This window comes from Sorex fumeus, unplaced genomic scaffold (assembly GCF_029834395.1).
Source record: "Sorex fumeus unplaced genomic scaffold, SorFum_2.1 ptg000001l, whole genome shotgun sequence".
NCBI lineage: Eukaryota > Metazoa > Chordata > Mammalia > Eulipotyphla > Soricidae > Sorex > Sorex fumeus.
The window spans coordinates 6,147,741-6,167,152 of record NW_026606058.1 but is presented as its reverse complement, the minus strand read 5'-3'; the positions used below and the strand labels follow the sequence as shown (position 1 = coordinate 6,167,152).

Below are 19,412 nucleotides of genomic sequence, written 5' to 3'. Positions count from 1 at the left end.
ACTAGTCTGTACCTTTCAAACTCATGCCCTCACAAGTATACTATAGAAAAGATTAGTTTAAGGTTTTCTATTTAAGAAGTTGTCTGCCGGTGTGTTCTGATTATTTCCTTCTTGCCCGTATTCTCACTACTAATCACACTCTCCGGTCAATTTTAATTGGAAGTAAAATTCTCCTTATTGATAAACTTATCTTCTGATAAACCCTATTTTGGGGTTTTTATTCCTTTAAAATTACCTTATACATTAGCTGCAATAATTCTAAGATATGGGGAGCTCTTTGGAGCTCAAAGCAGAACAAACATTTTCATATGTTCAGAACTGTCTGCTTGTCTATGAAAATTAGAGGCTGCCTGGAAGCCAATAATGAGAAATTAATCATATTAACAAAACTAGGATTGAGTTATTACTGTCACAAATACATTTTTTTCTTCCAAACTCTATTTTCATAGCCTTGGGGGAAAATGTGTTTTTGCAACCGTTTTCAGCCCTTGGTCAATTGTCTTTCAGCCATGTGTAGGGTCATAAGTCTAAACTTCTTTCTCTATTTTTCTTTAAGTTTCGTTATCTGGACACTCTTTCCAAAAATTTGCCTCCTATTCCCAAAAAAGAGAAAGACACAAGAAAGTCATGTCCTCAAGATGTACCTGATATATATCCAGGTAATGTATTCTTTTCTTTTCTTTTTCTTTTTCTGTTTTGATGCCTCACCCAGCAATACTCATAGGTTACTCCTGACTTTGCACTCAGGAATTACTCCTGGCAGGACTTGGGGGATCAAATGGGATTCTGGGGAGCAAGCCCAGGTTAGCTGCATGCAAGGCAAGCACCCTCCCTGCTGTACTGTCCCTTCAGTGCTAAACAGGTCATGTATTTTTAAAATCCCTGCTTAGCTGGAGAACTGAGGACAAGAGTTTCCTTGAGCATAATTTGTTCCTACTACCTTTTGTCTCAGCGATTGCTTGCTAATGACATAATCTATGATCATTTGCTCAACAACTTAATCTACTGTGATCAGTAGATTACATACCTGAAGTATATGAGGAAACCAAACTATAAATAACTGTCATGTTAATTCTGTGTTCTTAATATTTACCTATAAACATACACAAGACTTAACTAAAATATCAAGAGAGTGAAGAGGACAGGAAATGCATGTGAGAGTCCTGAGTCTAATTCTCAGCCCCAAGCGCTTCCCTGGGTACCTCTAGGTATGACTTTTGTTTTTCAAAAAATTTGTTTTTAAAATAATGATAATAAAAGCTTACTTTAGAATAGGGTATTCACATAGTCTTGACATTTCAACCCACTTACTACTTATTAATTACTAAAACCAATTTACTAAGGAGTGATACATTATTTGTCACCTTAAGTGAGTGCTGAAACTTCTACCCTTGCCAGACAATCTAGCTTGGGTGTTTTCTCATATATTTAAATATGATGCAGTCTGTAGAGTGGACAGAATTTTGCCAAAAACTTTTAGTGTGAATCTAATCAAGAGAAAAACAGACTGATATATAATGTACACACTGTGTAAGAAAACTTATTTGAGCTCAAAAAAGGTCAATGTCATGAAAAGATGTTGTGCTTTTGTAGGTTAAAATAAAGAGAAATTAAAAGTACGTTCATTGCAGTAATTTTTGATGCTGTGCCAGAGGGTGGGATGGGACACAATCCCCAATCCACATTCCAGATTGGTCTGGAACAATCGCACCAGTTCCATTAGGAAGGAGCCAGCCCTTGAGGAGCTTTATGGGATTACTCTAAATTTTCTTTGGTGTTGATGATATTGTGGGCATGTTGAAGAATGCCTTCATTTCAAAAAACGTATTCCAAAGAACGCAGAATTCTAAATGCTTCTTTTCAATAAATTGGGTGGTTAAAATATCAAAGATCCAGGCATTTCCCATCCTGCCCGACAGTACTAGGCATCCCGCTGCCTAGAACACACGCAGCCCAAGTAGGAGCAATAGCACCAAAACCTTCAAAGAAACAAGCACAAATCCAATTCTCCTATTAGCAAAGTGTTCAAAGTTTAAGGCTGGAGTAATGAAGGACCTCTCAATATGAGGGGGGCAAAATTAGGGATGAAGGCTCAGTTGTGCAGCTAGCCAAATGTCCTGCACCCAGGAAGGCCAATAGCAGCAAGTAAGGCAACACTTCTCTTGAAAGGAGCTGGTGCCAGGGAAATGTTTTCAGAACCGTAATCCAGGCAGGCAGCTCAGTCAACAGGGTTTGGCCAACAAGTGGTTAGTGCATCTGCATCCCCGACTTGACGCACCCCTTACAGGGTGTTCTCTGTCTAACTAATGAGAGTGGGGAAAGTCGTGGTGAGACATGTACAGTAGTGAAGGGACAGGGGTTGAAACCTTGTATGACTGAAACCTAATCGTGGCTAATGTTGTAACTGTGTATCTCGTGGTGATTCAATTAAAACATATTTTTAAAAATAAAGAGGGTTAGGGTTGGGTAGGCTGAGTGGGGGGAAAGCCCATTGAAATTTTATTAAAGAGAAGCAGACAAGCTGCTAGTCATCATTGCACCAGTGTCCAAAATATCATTTTATAATATTTGTTTGGGGTTTCTTTTAGGTCATGGTACATATAAATATCCAAGCAGGAGATCATCAAATATTTCTGCTTCTCGAAAATCGGTGAGTTTTATGGATATCAAGGAGACCACGATCCAGGACCACTGTGACAATGTTTCAATATCTACTGAAGGTGGGACAATCATTTACTTTATCTGTCTCATTGCTTCCTCCAATGGAACAAGATGTCTTTTGGAAGTCTGGGAGATGGCACTTGGGGCCTGAAGTTACAGTTGGTTATGAAAAAACTTCTCGAGAGTCACAGATCCTGGACCTATGAAACTTCATAAGGTTTCTTAGTTTATCAAAGTGTCTAAAGACACTATATATGTATTGGCTTCCTTCCCTGGGCTCCGTGGCGAGGGTCGTGTGAGACGCGATTCCGGTGAAATGTTTTGTTGGGGAGTTACTTGCATTTTGGACCTCCATGTTGCTTTCACACAGAAATTCAGTTCATCCTGTAGTCTTTGCCACACAGAGGGAACCTGCCTGGCCTGCCACGTGGATGGTCTTCCATCCCAGCCGGTGCAGAGACTGAGACAGACAAAAAAGGTGCCTAAAGTTTTGGGGGGCCACACTCGGCAATATACAGGGGTTACTTCTGGCTTTGCACTCAAGAATTACTCCTGGTTGTACCTAGGGGACCATATGGGATGCTGGGAATCGAACCTGGGTTGGCCAGGTGCAAGGCAAATTCCCTACCCACTGTGCTATCTCTCTAGCGCCAGAAGGTGGAGCTTCTAAAAAGATTGTTTGAAATGACACATTTTTACCCCCAGCCACACCAAGCAGTGCTCAGGGCTTACTCCTGCCTCTGTGCTCAGGAATTACTCCTGGAAGTGCTTGAGGGTTAGGGATTAAATCCAGGTTCGCCGCATGTAAGACAAATAATGCCCACTATTGTCTTGTTTGGGCTGGAGCTATAGCACAGCGGGTAGGGTGTTTGCCTTGCACACAGCCAACATGACCGACCCGAGTTCTATTCCTCCTCCCCTCTCAGAGACCCGGCAAACTACTGAAAGAATCTCGCCCGCACAGCAAAGCCTGACAAGCTCCCCGTGACGTATTTGATATGCCAAACACAGTAACAATTGTCACAATGGAGACGTTACTGGGCCCGCTCGAGCAAATCGATTGAACAACGGGAGGACAGTGACAGTCACAGTGACTGTCTTGTTTGTCTCAGCTTCTCTCTGCTTCCATGGGTTCAGCTCTGTGACAGTCTCAAATCCCCACTTACCCTGCTTCGTGTTGGTCTCCTCCCTCTGCTGGTACCCAGAAGAGGACTTGCTTTCCATTCCTGGGGAGGGCTGGCCGTCCGCTTCTCTGAGGGCTGCACGCTCGTTCTGGGTCAGCATGTCCCGTGTCTTCCCTTCCGCCTCCCCTGAGTTAGGCAAAGACCGTGGGGAAGTGGATAGATGGGGCCTCTCCTCTCATGTGTCCACGGTGGATGCTGGTTTGCCGCCGGGGCATGGAACTTCCCTGAAGCCTGTGAGATGATGCTAGAATCGGCCTGCCCTTCGTCCCACGTCCTTCCTGGTCTCTGTGCAGGTCACATGACCCTGTAAGAGTGTCCTCTGCTCCTTGTCATCAGCATTCACCCCCTGCAGAAAACTTTGTGTGTGTGTGTATGTGTGTGCTTATGTAGGTGTGTGAGTGTGTGTGTGTGTGAGTGTGTGTGTGTGTGTGTGTGTGTGTGTGTGTGTGTGTGTGTATGGACTGGAGCACTAGCACAGCAGTAGGGCGTTTGCCTTGCGGGCAGCCAGCCCGGCCAAGCCGGGTTCGATTCTTCCGCCCCTCTCAGAGAGCCTGGCAAGCTCCCCGTGATGTATTCAATATGCCATATACAGTAACAACAAGTCTCAGAATGGAGACGTTACTGGGCCTGCACGAGCAAATCGATGAACAATGGGAGGACAATGACAGTGATATATGTGTGTGTGAATATATATATATGTGTGTGTGTGTGTGTGAATTATATATACATAATATGATATATGTACATATATATATAATATGTTTATTTGTAGACCACATGTGGCTGAATGTGCTCAGAACTTACTCTTGACTCTTTACTCAGGAAGTCACTCCTGGCAGTTCTTGGGGGACTGTATGCTGTGCTGGGGTTCCAACCTGTGTTGGCTGCATTCAAGACAAGTGCATTACATACTATTTTATCTTTCTGGCCCCCTCAAAAAAATAGTTTGAGAATGACTACAACTTCTAGACTGAGGGAAAGAATTGGCAGATACATGGTTTTAACATTTATTATTTCATTTTTATTTTGCTGACCGCCAACCCAAAGCAACCCATTACTTTACTCATAAACTGGGTTTATTCAGAAACAATAACAAAAAGGCAGTTTGGAAAGTGCAGTGTCATAGCCTAACACGGGGGCAGCCATGCCCTTCAGGACAGAAGTCAACACCATCCTTCTACTGATTTTAGCGGGGTCCTTTCTAGGGAAAGAGGAGTCCTCTTTCTCTTCTTCTGGGGCAGGAAAGGAAGCATAACATGTAGTCCTGTCACAGACACCAGGCCTGCAGAAGCCCTGCAGCAGACACAAATGTGAGAGCTCACCTCTAGCCTTCCAGCCTCCTTAAAATAAAGTTTCTGTCTTCTGCCCCCATGCCTGGCTGTCCTCGCCGGGGCCCCTTGGAGGGGAGCGGGTTGAGTTTCCCTCCCCGCCCTGACCAGGGCACCGGCAGCCGAAGACCTCCAGAACCAGCCACCACCATGCTGAGACCACTCTCCACATGCATGAAGGTACCAGCAGAGGAACAAAGGCATGCGGGTCCCGGGGCTGAGATCTCCAAGCTAAAACAATTCAGGGAGCTCAGGAAAACACCCGATTTTGTTTTTTCCAAGGTTATTACTTGCTCTTACTAGCTCCTTTACCAAACCTAGGCTTCTGAGGATTTAATTCCCTAGCTAAATTGATCTTACCACTTTTTAGAGTTAAAAAAGATATAGTAGTTGGGCCAAAGAAATTCTATTTTGCTTTTGTTTTGTTTGGGGGTAGCATCCAGTGGTGCTCAGAACTCACTCCCGGCTTTGTGCTCAGGGACTCCTCATTCCTGGCTAGGCTTGAACCTGATTGTCTGCGGCAGAATGCAAGGCAAGCACCTACCCTCTGTGCTATCACTCCAGTCCCAAGTCAAAGAAATTCTTAACTGTTGCCCTCACAGTTTTGAGCAGTCTTTCAAGACTGGGGATGTGTGGTGGTAGAGTGCATGCATATGAGGCCCAAAGTTTGACTCCCTGCAGCTCAAAAGGAAGGAACAAAGGGAGGTAGAGCAGACAGGCAGGCAGGCAGGCAGGGAGGCAGGCAGGAAGGCAGGAAGGCAGGAAGGAAGGCAGGAAGGAAGGAAGGAAGGAAGGCAGGAAGGAAGGAAGGCAGGAAGGAAGGAAGGCAGAAAGGCAGGCAGGCAGGCAGGCAGGCAGGCAGGCAGGAAGGCAGGAAGGAAGGCAGGAAGGAAGGAAGGCAGGAAGGCAGGCAGGCAGGCAGGCAGGCAGGCAGGCAGGAAGGAAGGAAGGAAGGAAGGAAGGAAGGAAGGAAGTTTTCAGAATGGATTATTCTTTGTTAATAAGTGTCTTGCTGATTTAATGGAAGGAACCCTGGCAACATAAGTTCAGTTCTTCATAGGTTAACATCTTCAAATCTGATTTTTCTATATATTTTTTAAAGGTAATGCTCTGCACATCTCCTAAGTTTGCTGTGTGACCCAATATTATGTAAAATCTCTTTGCAAAATGCAATGATAATAAGCTTGACTTAATAAAAAGTCTTTATTCTTTTTCAAAAATTTTCTCTTTAAAATGGAAAGAAAAAAAAAATCCTCAGGATGATATGTGTTTTTCTGGACTATGGTATCATCTTAAGTGTCTGTGAATAGAATGTTTGTTTGTCATAATCTGAATTTTCTGGCAGACTCAGAATCTTTCGAGCCTGTCAAAATCCCAACCCAGTCGCTGCTGGCAGATGTCACAGGCGAAGTCCGGAAAGAGAGAGTGAAGTTGCCTCTCTACCTGGAGAGTTCCAAACCCAAGTCTCAACCTCTTGCAAAGGTATAATGGGCTTAAAAACAGTTTTACCAGATCCAGTCAGTATCTTGGACTATTCTGACTCATTGATATTATTGATTTCCAGCTACAGTGCATGTTATTTGACAGCAGCCCAGAAAATTATAATGCCTCATCAGTGGGTTTACAAATACCAAAACACCAGCAAGGAGGACTCAATCATGAGCATATTCTGACTCATGATGGCACAGGGTTTATTCTTGTATGTTCAGTTGCAGTCAGCCAGGAAATGCAATTTGTACCACCAGTAGGGTGGTCAGGGTTTATGTACAGGAGAAAAACAACTGCACAAGCAAGAGAGGAAGGGTAAACAGAATGGTGGATGCACATCCTTGATAAGTCCTATAGAAACTGGCTGAGCACCTATAATGACCAAAAAGAATTGTGCAGCAAACAGTATATCCTGGGCTGCTCTCAGACGTGTACTTTCGTTTACTATCTCTGTTATCTCATCATGAAGTTGAGATGGAGAACCTGGCAGTGCTCAGGGGACCATATGGGATGCCAGGAACTGAACCAGGGTCAGCCATGCACAAGGCAAGCGCCCTACCTGCTCTACTACTGTTTTCGCATAGGAACACTTTGCTTTGAAATCTTAACACTTAGCACTTGAACAAATGATCTCTGTCTTTCCCATCTCTGAACTTGCACTTAGCCTCAAGACAAAACGTGAAAGACTTCCTTACTATCCTGTGGCAAGGATTGACCAAGGCTATTTAGAATCATATCTTCAAGCCCAGGAATTGTCTCCTCTAGCAACAGGGACTTTTTCTGATTTTTGGAATGCAAAAAGGAACAATTTCATTTTTCTTTATTTTTCTCTCCTGAATGCACAGGTAGAAGATTCTGTTGGAGGAAGAATAAAAACATCCTCTGTCATCTTGGCTACTGCTAAAAACACGAGTGCTCCCATGTTTGGATTCCACCTTCTCCCATCATCAGTGAAGCTGGGGGAAATCGAAGAAGGATACACTTATGTGACCATTGTTAAGCTCAAGAATGTTGGCGTCGACTTCTGCAGGTGAGGCCAATTCGTCTGTTTGTCTACATCAGTGAATGTCTCTTGAGCTGGCCCTGGACTGGCTTTTGCATCTGGAATCTTCACATCCTTCATTCTCATTTCCTCACTGATCTTCATCCTTTCATCCATTCGACATGAGTTGTTAGTGACCAATGGTCTCAACTCCAGCAGTTCCACTTTATTACACTTCCACCAATCATTATTCCATCTTTGTTAGGACCAGTTTAAAGTCTGAACTGAAGTAAATCAACAATAACAGTAACTCATTTGTTTGAACTTCTTGAGTTAAAAGTGAGTTAATGGTCTAGGAAGACCCCTCATGGGGCCAAAGGGCATTCTTCGTACGCTTTGGTCTTGGCACCATAGAATTTCCAGCACTTCAAGAAGAATCCCACCACCCCCAGCACTGACACAGGAGTGTCATTTGGGATGCTGAGGATCGAATCTGAATCCAAGTTGGCCCTCAGGAGCAGCTCACTAGCGCCTGCTGTGCCAAACCCAAAAGACGATTTCATTCCATTATTTATGTGTAATTGAAGGACAAAGGAGAAATCTAACCTGACTCATTAGGGTCATTTCGACTCAAAGGTCTACTGGGAATTAATAATAAATTCCTGGGCGGGAGCGATAGCACAGCGGGTAGGGCATTCGCCTTACAAGCGGCCAACATGGCCGACCCGAGTTCGATTCCTCCGCCCCTCTCGGAGAGCCAGGCAAGCTACCGAGAGTATTCGATATGCCAGACACAGTAACAACAAAGTCTCCAATGGAGACGTTACTGGGCCCGCTCGAGCAAATCGACGATCAACGGGAGGGCCTTTACCTTTACCTTTAGTATAAAATACACTTTGACTTGGGCCAGAGAAATAGCTCAACAAGACTGAGTGCACTGAGTGCATACAGGAGGCCCAGATTCCATCCCCAGCACCATACTGAGCACTGAGTGAAGAGTAACTCCTGAGAATCACCTTTTATTTATTAAATCTATAAATCTATCCGCAACGGATAGATTTGAGAACTATAGCTAACATCCACCGGTAAGAAAAAAAGTCAGTGCTTCATTTTCAGGTCAAAATAAAGTTTCAGAGCTTAGGAAGCCTGTCTGGTTTTTTTTTTTTTATTTGTTTTGGGACTGCACACACCTGTGTTCAAGGCTTACTCCTAGCTCTGTGCTCAGGGATCACTCCAGATGGAGCTTGATGGTTGGGGATGGCAGGGTATATATGTGGTGCCAGAGATTGAATCAGGTCAGCCATGTGTAAGGCAAGATCCCTACCACCTGTATGTTCACTCCAGCCCCAAAAGCTTGCAGAGATTTGAGAGATTGATTGTCACAAAACACAAACTGAGCAACTTGTTTGGAGGTCTTCTAGGCCAGAGCATGGCTAGGACTTATGGCTCAGATCTCCTGGGCATCAGTTCACTGTGGCCACAGCACTTGGTGTCACAGTACAAATACTCCGTACAAGAGATCAGACTTTCCCAAATGATCAGTTACAACAACTATCTGTACCAAGAAAGCTCCCAGTTACAAAATTACCTCTGTTCTACAAATTTGAATTAAACTTAAGCATGATATGGTGTGTGTGTGTGTGTGTGTGTGTGTGTGTGTGTGTCTGTGTCTGTGTGTGTGTTGGGGGTGGAGGAGGTTCTTTCCCTATAAAAATGGAATAAATGTTCATTTCTACCGCAGAGTTAATACTCAGTCTAAGAACCATTCTAGTTTCATGATCAGATAACAACAGCGGGATCAGAATTGAAGATCACTGTCCAGTGGTTTGCTTTTTGCTTTGTTTTGGTTTTGGTTTGTTTGTTTATTTATTTTTGCTTTTTGGGTCACACCCGGGGATGCTCAGGGGCCACTCCTGGCTTTGCACTCAGGAATTACTCCTGGCAGTACGCGGGGGACCGTTTGGGATGCTGGGGATTGAACCTGAATCCAAGTTGGCCCTTTGCAAGGCAAACGCTTGTCCCGCTGTACTGTCACTCCGCGCCCAATCACTGTTCAGCTTTAAGTGAAGCAAATCCCCGGGTTAGGCATCCTGCTTGCTTCATCAAACGCAACGGGTAGATTTGAGAACCCTGTCTGGTGCAGAGAGAGAGACAGAGGCAAATAAAGCGAAGAAATAGGAGTTTATTATAAAGTGGAGAATAGAGAGGTGCCCTCCCAGGCGGAATCCCACCCCATCTTCCACCACCCCAGTCCCCGATGAGGCTGGGGTCGAGTTGCACCCCAGGAAAGACTAAGGGGGCTTTTTGAGTTGTCTTGGGCATAAAAAAGGAACAAGCACCAGTGGAGCCAGTGCGCTCACTCTGGCCCTCTGCCATCCGTAAGGGGTGGATGCGGGGAAACAGGCAATGCCGCCTGGCAGCCTCCAGGAGCCAGGGGGGGCCTCCAGTCTGCGCTGGGGGCAGGATGATCTTGGATGCTGGGAATGCTGTAATGTCATCAGCCTGCTGCCTATCATCACGACAATCTATCGAGGGCCCTAAGCCACCAGTTTCCATATGATTGTTCTTTCGGCCAGTGGAATGAGTGGGAAGAACTAGCCAACCTCAGACAAGAGACTCCTGAGATTCTCTGTGAAGAGGCTGTCCTTCAGTTTTGGAGGCTTCATCCTTCACCTTGGGAGCTTCAGCCCCTCTGAGGCAGCTAGTAAAGACGGTGTGGATGGGGTGGGGAGGGGCTGGGGCGCAGGTGGAGACAGGCTTTCCTTGGGCATTTTAATCTACTCCAGGTTGTTAAAATCAGGTAGAACCCGCAGGCGACTACAGGATGAGAAGATCAATAGCACCATGTATTTTCTTTTCGAGTCCTTCAACATTTTCTCAGTCTTGGACTGGAGCGTTAGCACATCGGGTAGAGTGTTTGCTTTGTACACGCCTATCCGGGTTTGATTCCCAGCATCCCATATGTCCTCCGAGCACCTCCAGGAGTGATTCCTGAGGGCATGAGCCAGGAGTAACCCCTGTGCATCACGGATATGAACCAAAAAAAATTTTTTTTTTCGCAGTCTTTTCTGTTTCTTTTCTCTCTGAACGTGTAAATCCATCCTGGGAGAGAGCAAGACCCAGCTCCCACACACCCTTGATTTCCAAAGGAGCCTTTACCCTGGCAGCCAGTGTGTGAGTTGAGTGTGGTGCTGCAGGGCGCACACCAGCCAACACCCCCAACTCTGCTGCGCCCGCTGCTTCTAAGGCATCAGCAGGTTGAGACGAGACGGTCTGCTTCAGGAGTCTGTGTTGCCACTGAAAACTGTCAGAAAGGCTGGTGGGGCCTGAATTCTCCTCGCAATTAAATAATGGGTGGTTGGGGGCACTCCCTGGGTAGAGAATATTAACACCTCCCTGGGTTATAACATTCCAACTCATCTCTTGCTCATGGGGTTTTTGTTTGGTTGATTGTTTATTATTGTGAACACTTACGTATTTCTGTCTTTCTGTCTGACAGGTTTAAGGTGAAACAGCCCCCACCCAGTACTGGACTGAGAGTGACTTACAAACCTGGACCTGTGAGTCCTTTTGCTGGTGTGTGTGTGCTGGTGTGTGTGTGTGTGTGTGTGTGTTTGGGGGTAGCGGGAGGGGGTCGGGAGAGATGTGGCCTCGTAAGTCGTATTGCCCATTCAGCTGAAACTATGTCTGTAAGCAAAGGAGTCTTGGTCTTAGTACAAGATGTGGCTTGACGTCACTGACTTCATGTAATAGCCATAAAATAAATTCTATATGTAAATAGAGTTATATTTCACCTCACTTGTCCCCGTACTACAGTTATGCGCAGGTATATGAAAAATATCCTTTAAAAATTATATGTGATTTAACATGCACTTGGAAAATATATTATCAGAAAGGAGAGCCTGCACCACAAATCCTTCTGTAAAATGAAAAATATCTTTGAAAATCAAGTAATTATTCCTTTTTTTTATTTTGTGTAATGTTCGGTTCTCTTGATATCTGCCAGAGAATATTATTTAATGACAGACTTAAAAATAAGCAGTATAATAAATTCACCAGCTGCCTCATTTCACCAAAGGTCTCTGAAAACACATTTTTAAAATGTTCTTACTTTATTTGATAGATGGGACTTTTATAAAATATGTGTATCACCACATATTTTAAATGATAATTTAAAGAATTGTAGTACAATAAAAATAAAAGTCGTCTCTTAATGTCATTATGAGACACGATATTATTCTTGTAAATCTTAACATTTGTTTCTTGGTAAGTAAGCTTTAACATTCTTTTCCTTTCACTCAACAAACTTTGAGTTCCTTTCATATGCCACTAATTACTGACAGTGCAAGGGTCCAATCATATATTTTTTTTTAAATTGAGTTAGCGGCCAAAGAGATTGCTTAAGTAGCAGAGCACAGGCCTGGAATGCATGAGGTCCAAAGTTCGACCCTCAACCCTGCTGGTCCCCAACCACTCCCAGGGATGGTCCAAGGGAGCAAAGCTCAGGGGAATCCTGTCCTATCCTCAGCACGAGCGTCTGAGTCCTGAGATGTTAGAACAGCCGCAGTTCTACTCTGACGGAGAGGGAGCAGTTTGGGCAATGCAAGCCCGGCTGACTTCCTGACCCAGCTCCACCCTCAGGCAGTTCCCCCAGGTTATTGGTGCATTGCAACTCGACACTTTGTTCCCTGCTCTGTACTGGTGAAACTTAGATGGACTTGTTTCTTAGCCCTCTTCCAGCTTTTACTGTCCTCCCATCTATTAAGCAAGCTACCCGTGACGTATTCGATATGCCAAACACAGTAACAACAAGTCTCATGATGGAGACATTACTGGGCCCACTCGAGCAAATCGATGAACAATGGGAGGACCGTGACCGTGACCGTGACCGTGATCCGTCTATTAAGCAGTATGCAAGCCCCAGTTCCAGACAGAAGTACATTTTGGGATCAGATCCACTAACTCCTGTGCACCTCTCCGAAATGATCCATCATTGTACTGTGTCAGGTTTTCAGAATTCTCACTACTTAAAGCAGAACTGAAAAATTAGAGCAAGCTCTCCTTCCATTGTTCTGGGAAGTGAGTACATCACCCTCATTTAAAGTAGGAGTTATGCCAAAAGGCCAAATATCTGTTGGATCAATCTTTATAAGTACTAAAAACTCAGCATGTATTCTTTGAAGATCACTCTGAACTGTTAGTAGGATTTTTGTGTGTTTTTTTTTTCCTCTCCACCCCCAGGATTTTTTTTTTCCTTTTTGATGGTAGGTTTTGTTTCTGGAAAAAATATAATCTATAGACTTCTCCATATGTAAATCTAACCACTGTTCAGCTTGGTAATTTGCCAACATTAAATGAATATGCTCCAGCCTGAGTAACCTGTGTGATGGCAGGAGTCCAGCCCCCCCACCCCCGGTGCAAATGCCGTCATCCCCAGCCCTGCTCCAACCGTGGGACGGGGCCCACTTCTCAGAAGTGAAACTGCTGGACATCCTCCAGAGCACAGACCTTCCCAACCACATTGCTGGGGGGATGGGTGGGAGGGGGAAATAGAGTCATATTTCATTTCTATTATTTCTAGATTGAAGGAAAAAATTCCATTTGTCTTTAATTGCTTTCCATGTGGTAGGTTCTGATTTATTTTTTCCAGATAACTATTCTCCAGTCTGCTTTTTCACACACCTCCTGGAAAGACAGCTTAGAAATAAATAGTTGGGTTTTTTTTTTCCCCCTCCGGGTTAGTATTTTCTTCAAGGCCAGAAGTCCATTCTTGGTTGTGTTTCTTCTCATTAGATACTAGATTTCTTTGATGCTACAAACCTCCATGTAACTTTCAGAGAGCAGCTCTTCAATATTTAAACTAATTCTGTCTCCTCCTGGACTTGTCAAGCTCCAGTTCCTAAGTGAGGAATATTCGAAGCTAAATCAGGGAAGCTGCAGAAAATTCACCTGGTCTCTTTGAATGAATTTATGAGCCAATCAGGCAGTGGGCTGGGTGAGATCTCTGTATCAGATGGAAGGATGCATTTGCCCAGGAGTAGTGGGACCAAGATGACCCAAAGAGAATAATCTGAGAACCTCTCATGTAGAACAAACAATGCACCAAACTAAAGGATTCAGTAAGCACAGGCTCCGGCATGGGACCTGTCTGGGAAAACCCATTGGTGAACCCATTCATGATCTCTGGGAGATTTGCTGCTTTGGAATATAGAACTGCAAATGAATTTCAGAGTCACGGAGTGCTCCTCTGGGAAGAGGTTGGTGAAACCCAGATTGAAAGCTTGAAGCTTTGCATCCAGAAAGAGATACAGGAGCTGAGAAATCCATGTGGGTTTAAGACTCCACTCTTAAAAAAAAGTGAGCTGGAGGCAAACAGATCTACAGCTGGCAAGGTGTTCAGAGCCCTTTGAAAGCTCCCGATAAAATCTGCTTCAAACCTGTCAAGGCAGGAAGCGCCCGGAGGTCAAATCCTGCCATTTTGCCATCCCATAATGGAGCAACAAGGGATTGCCCCACATCTCCCTTCACTGGGTGAAATTAAACAAAATAAATAAATACACAAAGCTAAACTCAGTCTCCAGCTCCTCCCCCAACCCCTCTCACATCTGATTGTCAGCAGTAGAGTCAGACTATTATATAAACTACAAAAAACGGGGCCAGAGGCATGGTACAGTGGGCGAGGCTATCCCTGACACCCCCTAAGGTTCCCCCAAAGCCTGCCAGGAGTGATCCCTGAAAATATACCTGGAGTAAGCTCTGAGCACTGCTGGGTGTGGCCCCCAGAGCCAATAATTAAATAAATGGACTACAAAAAGCTGGCGGCAGACCTGTCTTGGAACATATGGTTGGGTTCCTGGTCAAACTCCACAGGAGGCATGAATTTAGCAACTCAGACTTTTAGGTGCTGGGAAACACGAATAACTAAAATACATACTAAGGCTGCTCGGGGCAATAGGTACCAGTACTCTTCTGACCGCAAGCCCCCTCTGTTGCTGCCCCATGAGCTTCAAACCTCATAGTCACCTTCAGGCAGCAGCTACTGTGACCTCTGGGACATAACACTTGCCTGTAGAGTCTTAGGGCTACAGATGATGCGATAAGCTCGAGACTGTAGATTCCCAACAACAGTGTAGGGCACCCAAGAAGCTTCATCTGGTGTCCAGTCACACCCAAATCTCAGCTGCAGGCACTCTACTCCATTTGGAGAGCTCAGTCATCTGGGTCTCACAAAGGCCAGCTTGGATCTTCAACTGCCCTTCCCATAGCACCAGGCATGATGAAGAAACAGAGGAATTCAGCCTCATTAATGGATGGGAACAAATGCCAGAAAGGTCTTAACCTTCCAGAACTTTCTAAGTTCCACAGGAAGGATGTTCATGGGTCCTTACTAAATTCAGTGAAATGAAGACACTTGTGAAATAGATCATCAGTAACTGCAGAGAAAGTATGAAAGTAAGTATACATATACCCCAAAGAGAGTTGAATGACCTAGAGCTAAGCAGTACAGTAGTTAAGTTAAAACATAACACACACACACACACACACACACACACACACACACACACACACACAGGTCTTGGCATTGTAATGGAAAAAGTCTAAATTTGAATCAGTGACTTCAAGTATAAGGAAGAGAATGTCATTCAAATGAAGAAAAATTAATAACGAAGACAAAATAAGATATTTATAGAACAGCATTAAGAGAGACAACATTCTCATCAAAGAGATTCCAGGAGAGAAGAGGTGAAAAAAATTATAATGCTAAGAACTTATTCAACCTGAAGAGGAAGCCCGTGTACCCTGATCCAGGAAACCCAAAAAGTTCCAAATAAGAGGCACCAAATGAAGGAGCAGAAAAATTCTTTAAGTAACTACTAAATGGGCCTAATAAAAACAATATTATTAGGAGAATTTTGGAACCCCCCTCTCATCATTTAAGGAAACAGAGACATAAATGAGGAATCAGAAGAACTGGGATTAATATGTAGAAGGGCCTCTACACCACAATCTTCTCGGTGGAATACACGTTCTTCTCTACTGCACGAGGAAAGATCACACATTGGTACACACAAAAAGAATTATAAGGAGAAATTATATCAAGTCTCTTTCAGGTCACAGTGCATGCTGTGAAGGTAGAAATTAAGCATTATAAAAAAGTTGGTGGCCAGAGCGATATTACAGTGGATAGGGTATTTCCCTTGCATGTGGCTGACCCCGGTTCAATCCCCAGCATTCCATATGGTCCCCTAAGCCAGCCAGAAGTAATTCCTGAGTGCAGAGCCAGGAATAAGCTCTTAGCACTGCCAGATATGTCCCTCTTTCCCTAGCCCCCAAAATAAGTTGGGTGGGGCTGGAGTGATAGCACAGTGGGTAGGGCATTTGCCTTGCACGCAGTTGACCCAGGTTCGATTCCCAGCATCCCATAAGGTCCCCGGGGCACCGCCAGGGGTAATTCCTGAGTGCATGAGCCAGGAGTAACCCCTGTGCATTGTCGGGTGTGACCCAAAAAGAAAAAAAAAAAGGCGCCTACACTAAATGTTCATTTCCGGGGCTGGAGTGATAGCACAGCGGGTAGGGCGCTCGCCTTGCACGCGGCCGACCCGGGTTCGATCCCCAGCATCCCATATGGTCCCCCGGGCACCGCCAGGAGTGATTCCTGAGTGCAGAGCCAGGAGTGAACCCTGAGCATCGCCAGGCGTGATCCAAAAAGCAAAAAATAAATAAATAAAAATCTTTTAAAAAAATTAAGTTGGGTGGGAGGGAACCTAGAACCCTGATGGAGGCAAAATAGCACTGGTGGTGGGAGCAGTGCCGGAACACCGTATGTGTAAAACCCAACTATGAATAACTTTATAAATCATGATGCTTTAATAATTTTTTAAGTTGGGGTCAGGATGTGGATTAATGGCAAAGTGCATGATTTGCATGCATGAGACCTAGTGTCAATCCCTGGCAGTAGAAAAAAATCAAAAAAAGCTAAACATTTGGAAACCAAACATATTGTCAAACACAATTGGGTAAAAGAGGAGATCAAATAATTAAAATTATTCCTGGAAATGAACACGAGATACAGCAAAAGCAGTATTATAGGAAAATTCATAGTGATAAAGGGTTTCATCAAGAAATAAGAAATACTCAACTAAAGACCCTAATATCTTTGGAAACTAGAAAAAGAAAAAGTGATATCCAAAGTAAGTATAAGGATAAATAATAAAATTAGAGTAGAAATAAATGATATAAAGGACCTAAGTAATAGTACAGTGATCGGCACTTGTCTTTCACATGGCCAAACTGAGTTTGATCCTTGTACCACATAAGGTCTCCTGAGCCCACCTCTGAGCACAGAGCCAGAAGTAAGACCTAACCACTACCAGTTATGCCCCCTTCCCACGAAAATCAATGATATGAAAACCAATAAAGTAATATAAAATTTCACAAAACAAGGAGCTATGTTTTATAAAAAAATAATAAACAAAATTAACAAACTCTTAGCTAGACTCATGACAGAAATGAAAGGGGAAATTCTAAAATAAATTGAATCAGAAATGAAAATAGAAAGATTACAACAGATACTGCAGAAAAATAAGATTTCAAGCATCTATTATGACCGACTTTATGTTATTAAACTGAAGAACCTAGAAGAAATGAATAAACTTCTAGAATCATACAATCATTCAAAGCTAAATCAGGAGGAAGTAGAAGTAGGACACTGGCATAGATCAATTACTAGTAAGGGAAATTGGGGGAAAAATAATCTCCAGAACAAAAATTCAAGTTCACACAGGTACATTAGTGATTTCTATCAAAACTTGAGAGAATTTGTTCTGTATTTTTCAAGCTTTTCCAGAGAATTGAAGGTACAGAATTTTTTCCTAATAACCCTAAAAAGTCAAACAAAAAAATAAACAAATGGGATTCAACAAAAAAAGTTCTACACAATGAAAAAAATATGGCTAACATTAAAAAATACCCTACTGGATGAGAAAATATTCATATACTATGCATCTGACAAAGGGCTAATATCCAAGATACATGAAACACTCACAGAATTGTACAAGTTCTGCCAAACAAACAAAAACAAAACCAACTCCATCAAAAAATGGAGAGAGGATCTTAAGAAATACTATCTCAGAGAAGACATACTGATTGCTGACAGGCATATGAAAATAGTTTTCACCAGTGAGGTGAAAACAGTTGAAAAATCATCAGTGAGGATGTTCTGTATCAAAAACACTGGAAATAGACCACAGATTTTATCTGGGGATGTCTGAGCCTCTGTGTGGACACCAGGAGCAAATTGTATCCTCCCAAGTTGTTAAATATCCCAATTCTGTATCTGCAAGTCCTGAGCTGCACCAAATTTGGATCTTAAGGAATGTGGAGAACATAGCTCTAACCAGAGGAAGCTAGTTTGGAAGTAGTTCTGGTGTCCAGTAGATCAACTCTAAAATTATGGCAAGAAGTTATCATTGAAATTAAATGGTGGCAGACATGTCCAAGAAATGCTGCGTGAGTTGGGTTCCTTTGTGAATATTCTGATAGATAAATGTGTGGAAATAAAAGGCAATAAGTGGGCAGTGGAACAATATTGAAATAGCTGTTAAATGAGAAAGTGGTAAGAAGACTTGAAACAAGTAAAAGTAATGCTTGTATTTAGGGAAATCAGGTGCTTCAACCTGTCTTCTCCATTGCATCTTTTTACTGTGAAATAAAATTAGATTGCACACATTTTCTTGAACATTTTTGCTAAATAAACACTTATGATTTTTTAAAAAGGACTGATTCCACTCAGTCCTTTTCAAAAAAAAAATCAGTACTGGCAGAGATATAAAAAAGAAAGGAAGCTTCGTTCACTGGAGGTGGTGGGACCATCTTACTCAGCCTCTATGACAGTATGTTACTTCTCAAAAACTTTGAAATAGAGTTCTCATATGACCCACTGATTTCACTTCTTAGTATCAACCTCAAGAACACAAAACCAGTAACTCATATAGATGCAAACACACTTGTGTTCATTGCAAGTACTCTTTATAATGTCTAAGATCCGGATTCAATCCAAATGTCCAGTGACATATAAATGGACAAAGACCTTGTGATATATATACACAGTGGAATACTACTCAGAAGAAAGTACAAAATTCCATCCTGTCTTTTACTACAACTTAGATGAAACTAGCCAAGTCAGAAGATGAAGGACAAATGCTGATGGTCTCATTCATGTATGTTACGTTAAAGAAATAAAGAATGGGGTCTTAGCAATAGTACAGAAGTTAAGGTGTTTCCCTTGCTTGTGATCCACCTGGGTTCAGTTCAATATCCGGTATACTATAGGTCCCCTGAGCACAGAGCCAGTAGTAAACCCTGAGCACTGCAGGTGACAATCAAAATCTTTTTGAAAAAGAAAGAAAGGGAATGAACAATGGAAAATTAAAACAAACCCTGACAATAGAAATGAGATTCCCACTCAAGGCAGACATGAAGCTAGACGAGAACTGACATCAGGACAGTGATGGTGGGTCTCTTGCACATTGGTGCTGGTGAAGGTGCAGTGACTTTGTATTGTAAACCATGTTACCACAATAATAGCAAAAAAAAAAAAAAAGTTTAACACATTGACACCAGGACAGAAAATTTATGTTAATTAAACCACATTGAAGTGTGACTATGGTAGGTATGCATCAGGGGCAGTATTAAAGAATTTAAAATTAAATTTTTATGGTCTCAGATTAAAATTTATCTATCACCACTGGCATTTGAAAAATAGCACAA

The 19,412-nt window shown here is 43.1% G+C and overlaps 1 protein-coding gene across 1 annotated transcript in view; it reads left to right on the top strand.

Annotated features, from left to right (window-relative positions):
* SPAG17 (sperm associated antigen 17) overlaps positions 1-19,412 on the top strand; it is a 296,302-nt gene that overhangs the window by 270,548 nt on the left and 6,342 nt on the right. The window contains exons 41-45 of the mRNA XM_056115626.1: positions 557-659; positions 2,589-2,720; positions 6,519-6,655; positions 7,507-7,691; positions 11,143-11,203. Coding sequence (XP_055971601.1) covers positions 557-659; positions 2,589-2,720; positions 6,519-6,655; positions 7,507-7,691; positions 11,143-11,203 — 618 coding nt within the window. The remainder of the gene's footprint in view (positions 1-556; positions 660-2,588; positions 2,721-6,518; positions 6,656-7,506; positions 7,692-11,142; positions 11,204-19,412) is intronic.